Here is a 7,234-nt window from a genome sequence, read left to right as displayed (position 1 = left end):
AAGTACGATGCTGTTCTAAATGAATGTGCTGTTGTTAGCCGCTAACGTTAGCCCACTTGCGAATTATGTTGTGTTATTTAATATTTGATGCTATTTCTGTATTTGTACAGTTCTCATGGCATGCTTAACCGCAGTAAATGCCCGTTGCAAAAAAGGGAACATCTCGGTCTGGTCATTTCCGACTGGAGGGAGTAACCGTATGTGTGTGGGAGTTAATGACGGACACCAAGAAAAAATTACAGCCAGACGTTTCCATCACGCGCTTTATGGTTAGAAAGTCTTAAGTGCAGATTTTTTGTGTGTGTGTAGGTGGGGTCAGCTACATAGAATAGTGACATCATCGTGTGGATAGAGTGGACGGACAACAATTGAGGACATTGTTCTTGGTTTTGGTCTTCTTCCCATTCTGGAAGTGACCATTCTCTGTCCACCAATCAACACACTGGACTACGTCTAGCTCCACCCCTTTAGCCATGCTACCACATCAAAAGAGTGCCAAAAGGTGGTACGCACGAGTACAGAATGGTACATGAATTTATGGTATGGTATGTGCAGATGCGCTATGGTACATTACAACACAGTATGGTACGGTATGGACCTGAAAGTGTACTGCTTGATGAAAACTGGAGGTCTGACTTCTGATTGACAGGATGGATGCCAAAACATGAGATTCCAGAATTCTTCCAGAAGAAGCAGCCTTTGGGAGAAGCGTGTCAATCAAGAATGTTTGAGTCGCAGGCTGGAAATGGGGTCAAGTTCGCTTGGTCCCTTGGTGGGGGTGGATTGTAGTCCCGTGTACAATGAAGTGTATGTGTGGTTCTGAGCAGCTCGCTCACTAGATCACTGGGAGGGAGGAATCAGGCTAATGTGAAACCAAAAGTGGGGTCAAAGGTTGAACTAATTGAACATTGTTTACTTGCTTTAAAAAAAAAGAAAAAAAAAAGAGAGCAACGAATGTCTGATTACACGTAGCGACCGCTGGACCTGATCTCCGGGCACAGCTTGGCCTCCAGGTCTTCGATCTTGATGGACTCTGCATCCTTGGAGCTGCTGAGGCTGGCTGCCCTGGTGATCTTGGTGAGGGTCTCTTCATAAGGCGGGGGCAGGTACACCATGACGAAGACGCCATCAGAACCGGTGGAGCTGGTGCTGGCGTGCCGTTCAGCGTTGCGGGTCAGCGAGGACAGAAACTCGGCGCTGCTCTCGGCGTCCTGCAGGTCCAAGGCGATGATATTGGCCAGGCCCAGCTTGGAGCCCGAGCACCGGCGGTACACGAAGACCGCCACCAGGACCAGCAGGAGGACCGAGACCACGGGGAGGACCACATAGACCAGCAGTTCGTACTTCCTGTCCTCTCCCAGGTCGTTCCAGTTGAAACCCTGTGCGTGTTAATTTCAACAAGAAATTAACAACAAGAAAGCCTGACTGATTCAAACAATAAACAATCAAATCACTGACAGGAAAAACATTAAGAGTCCAGCTAATCATGTTTTACTCTCAACCAAAGTTTTTCAATTTTCTTAAACTATTTTTGTCACAGTTAATGAATTTTCAATTTCAATTTCATGTATTACATATTACATAATTGTGTAATTGTTTTAATTAAATTGGCTCATTTGAAGATACAGGACAAATAGGGACGCCTGTTGGCAAGCTTGATAATTGCACCTCAGCGGCCGTATTATGGGGGCCGGCAGAGGGCGACAAACACCACCATCATCATCATCATCTCGTTGAACTTGCAGACCTTTGGTCTCTTTGACAGAAGGTGGGACACTTCAGCAAGTACATCAACTAATCAGCTTTCCTTTACAAAGATAATCATGTTCACGCTCACAGAATGTTTACTGTGTTGCTAGTGGGCACTGTGAGGTGTTGAAGACATGCCGGGAGACACATTCTGACTCCTGAGTGCATCCATAAGGATTTCAGGTCTAACATTATCGATAACGTCCAGGCTGGGCCCCATCTTGTCCAAACAAAGCAGTCGCTGATGTTCTCAGTGTGATCCTCGCAGAGATGAGTTGCTGCATATCTGCACAAGGGATGAACGAGCCAAAGTCTCCTCCGACAAGAACGTAAACAAAACCAAACAGAAGTCACAGAGGGGGACGTCTGCGTCCTAAATTCCTCCTTTATTTTCTTAACCCAGCAGCCTGCGGGTGGACCCCCTGGGTGATGCTTAAAGAGTTCTTGGTGTGGACATCAGTGTCTCATTTCAGTTGAAGACTTGTGGGTTCCTGTCCTGCTGGACCTGATTAATCCAATCAACCATCCATCCATCCATCCATCCATCCATCCATCTTCTTCCGCTTATCTTCTTCCCTCTCCCCGGCCACCTCGTCCAGCTCCTCCCGACAGAGCCCGAGGCATTCCCGAGCCAGTTGAGAGACGTAGTCTCTCCAACGTGTCCCGGGTCTTCCTCAAGGCCTCCTATTGGCCAGATGTGCCCTGAACACCTTCCTGGGGAGGCGTCCGGGAGGCATCCTGACCAGATGCCCGTGCCACCTCATCTAGCTCCTCTCATTGCGGCGGAGCGGCGTTTCTCCCGGATGACCGTGCTTCTCACCTTACTCTAAAAGAGAGCCCAGCCACCCTATGGAGAAAACTCATTTTCGGCCGCTTGTACCCTCGATCTTGTCCTTTCGGTCACTGCCCAAAGCTCATGACCAATCAACCAATGGACCTGTAATACTGTGCAATACCACAACATGTTCCATGTGGACTGCCTGTTCAAAGTCACATGACGTCGTTTGGAAAAGTCAGTTGATGTCAAGTTTGCTTCTGTCAAAGGTACACCAACACTTTGTGCTTTGTGATTATTTCAGCCACAAGGGTGACAAGAAGACCGGATTGTTGAATTAAACAACAATTTGAACAAGCGTGTTCATTTTTCACAACACAGTCAATAACAATAGTTACATCATGTTTATCATGTATGACATGCATGGCATGTTACACATGAACCGAGTATTCAGCTGCTGCTGTAATGCTGCTAACCAGTTCATTAACTAACTGCTAACTAACTTATAAAGGGTATTTAGTTCCATTGTGCTTGAGCTGATTCAAACTCCTGGCTAAAGGGATGTCGTCAACGTGAGCGTCCACAAGGAGAGGGCCTTCACACTGACCTGCTTGTCTTGGCCTGAAGGTGCCGCCGTGACCCAGTCGTATGAGCCCCGACCCGCTGGGCCAAACCTCCTCCAGCTGCTCTCCAGGAGCCCGCGCATCATTCCCAGACGACGTGTTGGCTTGTGGACCGTGATACGAGTCTAGCTGACAGGCGGGTGCTTTGAGGAGTAAACAGAAGGGAGGGGTTGGGCAGCGGTTGGTCAAACATGAAGGGAGGGGGAGCAGCTCACGTGCACACACATGCAGCCTAACATCAGCATTCAGCAACGTCTTTACCATCCTCAAAATCTGCACTATCATCAGAATCAGAAAGATCACAAAGACTGGCAACATCAACAACAGCAGCAGCATCTTCCACATCAGGAACATCCGCATCGTCATCAAAATCATCAACATCTTAAACATCATTAAAATCATAAACAACATCAACATAAGAAATAGCCGCATCACCAGGGGTGTCCAAACGTTTTCCAGCGAGGGACACGTAGCGAAATGACATGATGCAAGGGCCGCTTTAATATTTTTTATATATATTTTAAGAAAAACCTGCTTCTCAGCTTTGTGATATAAGTAAAAACGCCCATTATTAGCATCAATATCACTGTTTACTCTTTTTTTCCCATATTTGCTGTTTTTCTTTTTTTTTTTAATTTACTAAATGTTTCAACTTTCTTCTTAAACAATCTTTGTACATTTTCTTCTCATAATATTTTGGCTTTATTTCCATAATCTTAAACTGTTTCCCCAAGGTAATTTTCAAAAAATTACAACTCTATTTTGTTTTGGTTTGAATATAACAACTTTTAAGAAATCTTTTTTTTTTCCTTTAATATTTCAACTCAATGCTACTAAAATGACATTATTTTTCCTCATAATAATACTAATATATTCTTGTATTCTTGTTTTTTTTTTTTCAAATATTTCAACTTTCTTCTTAAATAATCTTTGACCATTTTCTTTTCATAATATTATGGCTTGATTCCATTTTCTATGCTGCTTGTCCTCACTAGGGCCAAAAAAATATATAAAGTTTATCAGTCTGAACATTAAATATCTTGCCTTTGTTGTGTATTCAACTGAACATAGGTTGAAAATCACATCACACAATACAATTGCAAATCATTGTATTCTGTTTCGATTTGCGTTTAACACAAAGTCCCAACTTCATTGGAATTGGGTGTGTATATATTATAACATTATTCTTGTAAAATTATGTCTTTTCTCAGTGGATTACTTAAAATGATTTTTTTTTTTTAAGTTTTCTTGTTAAATTATATTTTTAGAATGTGCCGCACTTTGGACACCCCTGCTCTAAACTGTTGGAAACAGCAGTCTGCTGTGAGCATGTGTGCCTTTTTTTTTTTTTTTTTTTTTTTTTTTTTTTTTTTTACACAAGAGACAGACGCCATGGCCACCATGGTCCTCTGGCGTGCCGCCGACCTGCATTAATCCTGATTGAAATATTGCATGACACGCAACACCTGACCCGCCTTTTTGACTACATATCTTTTGGAAGGATTAGACACGAGAACGAGCGGCACGTTTGGCCAGAGCGCCGTCAAGGTGAAAAACCGTGAATCGTAAACGATGACAGGAAGAGCATAACTCATTAACGTTACAGCAACACGCAACCTGATTGGTTACGTTCTTTATCATCTAAAACCTCCACACATCAGTACACAATGCTGTGTTGTATGAATATTTTAAACGTGATAAACACCATACATTTAGTGCAACACAGTTGAATGAAAAGGAGTTTGGGACGTTACTGTTGATGGAAATATCCTCACATTTCCACCGTTGTCTTCTTTGTAGATGCAAAGTTTGAGCCAAACACAGTAGTTAATTGATTCCGGTTCAAACGAATTTCCGCGACATAGGATTCAATATTAATAAATAGAATATTTGCGTAGTTAGAGCACAGAAAGCCTGTTAATGACTTTCTAAATACGGTTTTTAACATTATTAGAGCCCTGTAGGCATGAAATAACACACCTATAGTCAGCTTTATACTCCTAGTATTCATTGTTTACACCACATTGCAACTGTTATGCTGCAGGGGCTCAAGACAGCCACTAGCTAGCGAGCTAACCAGTTAGCCTTGAAGTTATTTCTTCTAAACTTAAGAAGCCAAAAACTTACCACTTTTTTTCACTTTATCATGTCGGACATGCAATGGTTGACTTCATGACTTCATGCAGTGTTAAGGTAATGTAATGTAAAGTAATCTAAATGTATACAATCTAATCTAAAGCAATCTCGATGTTTCGTCATTACTGCCGCCTAGTGACCACAATACTACATATCACTTGTATTTCAGTATGTTTTGACTAATAACAGACCATAGTCCACCACAAACAGCAATTATGCATTCATTAATTTCTGAAAAAAATGCGATATAGTGTATAGGGAGCTAGTTTTTTTTTCTTTTAACATTCATTCTTTCTTTCCTTTCACTCAACTTAAACCAAATCAGGAAGATAAGTTGATACATTTTACTGAACTTGTAACAAGGGTGTCTGAAATGTTTGCACCAAGGGTAAATATCCAAGCATGTGAGGGCCACTCACATTTTTTAAGTTCTTTGTCATTCTTCCACATGCGTTGAGCCTTGACGTGACTTCTCTTCTCAAATACTGAGTAGCTCAGGGGTGTCCAAAGTGTGGCCTGGGGGGCATTTGCGGCCTGCGTCGTTTTTTTTTTTTTTATTGGCCCAGATCACAATCTAAAAATACAGTTAAACAAGAAAATAACAAAAATGGAAGAACAGCTGTAATTTTATGAGAATAACGTCATAATATTCCAAGAAAAAAGTTGTCATCTTTGGAGCAAAAAAGTCTTCTTCTTTACCTTTCAACTTTTCCCTTCAGGGGTCGCCACAGCGAATCAATTGCCTCCATCTAACCCTGTCTTCTGCATCCTCTTCTCTCACACCAACTACCTTCATGTCCTCTTTCACTACATCCATAATCCTCCTCTTTAGTCTTCCTCTAGGCCTCCTGCCTGGCAAGAATCCATCCATCCATTTTCTATACCGCTTCTTCCTCATTAGGGTCGCGGGGGCATGCTGGAGCTGCAGCTGACTTCGGGCGAGAGGCGGGGTACCCTGGACTGGTCGCCAGCCAATGGCAGGGCACATATAGACAAACAACCATTCACACTCACATTCATACCTATGGACAATTTAGAGTCGCCAATTAAGTAAGTTTGCATGTTTTTTGGAATGTGGGAGGAAGCCGGAGTACCCGGAGAAAACCCACGCGCACACGGGGAGAATCGAACCCAGGTCTTCCCGATCTCCAAGCTGTTACTGTGTTGCTAACCACTAGACCACTGTGCAGCCCGCCTGGCAAGAATAAAGTCGTGATATTCTGAAAAAAAAAAAATTTAAAAGCTTAACATAGAAATAGTAAGGGGAAAAAAAAAAGAAATTTTCTAAAGTCGGACTATTATGACAAACAAAACAAAGAATGAAGTTGCACATTTTGGAAAATTTGGTTGGGGAAAAGTTATGCTATCACCTAATGGGAAAAAAAGGTTGTCATTTTACGAGAATTAAGTTGCAATATTCTGAGGAAAAAACATGCAATTTTTAGAAACATAAAGTTAAGATATTAAAGAAAAAAGAAGTTATTTTCTAAAGTCATAATATGAGACGAAGCAACAAAGAATGAAGTTGGAACATTTTGGAAAATAACGTTGGAAAAAGTGACAATGTTAGGAGATAAAGGGCTGTCAATCAAGTATAATATTTAATCGTGATTAATCACATTTTGTCCACAGTTAACTCATAATTAATCACACTTAATCGCAGATAAAAGTAAGTTTTCATCTACAGGGTCAGGCATAATGATCTGACACATTTGTAGGTTAAATAAAAGGCAAATAAAGTAAAGAAACAAGAAAGTGTTTTTATTTTCGAAAAGTACATTTAATGCCATTCTGTTTCATTATGTTTTAAAAATTAAATCAGTCAAATGGGATCCATTATTGTCCACACACTCAATGCAGATCCAGTAGCTCAGAAGTTGGTAACCCATAACAAGATGGTGTTTGGAGCTGGTACGGGATCATGTCTACCAAGATTGAAGTGCAAACGGAA

At 41.7% G+C, this 7,234-nt stretch overlaps 1 protein-coding gene across 1 annotated transcript; it reads right to left on the bottom strand.

Moving 5' to 3' along the window:
- Positions 1 to 262: 262 nt before the first annotated feature.
- LOC129182911 (small integral membrane protein 28-like) lies at positions 263 to 5,419 on the bottom strand. Its single transcript, XM_054779567.1, has 3 exons — positions 5,275 to 5,419; positions 3,132 to 3,290; positions 263 to 1,379 (listed from the first exon to the last, which is right to left on the bottom strand). Exons 2-3 carry the CDS (start codon positions 3,231 to 3,233, stop codon positions 963 to 965), a joined length of 519 nt encoding a protein of 172 aa, XP_054635542.1. The 5' UTR covers positions 3,234 to 3,290; positions 5,275 to 5,419; the 3' UTR covers positions 263 to 962.
- Between the last annotated feature and the right edge of the window lie 1,815 nt (positions 5,420 to 7,234).

The sequence above is a fragment of the Dunckerocampus dactyliophorus genome, chromosome 6 (assembly GCF_027744805.1).
Source record: "Dunckerocampus dactyliophorus isolate RoL2022-P2 chromosome 6, RoL_Ddac_1.1, whole genome shotgun sequence".
Lineage (NCBI taxonomy): Eukaryota > Metazoa > Chordata > Actinopteri > Syngnathiformes > Syngnathidae > Dunckerocampus > Dunckerocampus dactyliophorus.
The sequence above is the reverse complement of the archived record's forward strand: the minus strand, read 5'-3'. Positions and strand labels throughout refer to the sequence as shown.

Excerpts from the sequence above, each read along its gene's own strand:
- LOC129182911 (XM_054779567.1), bottom strand. The coding sequence starts at position 3,233 with ATGATGCGCGGGCTCCTGGAGAGCAGCTGGAGGAGGTTTGGCCCAGCG. Across the intron at positions 1,380-3,131 it reads CTTCAGGCCAAGACAAGCAG|GGTTTCAACTGGAACGACCT; the intron begins GTCAGTGTGAAG and ends TAACACGCACAG.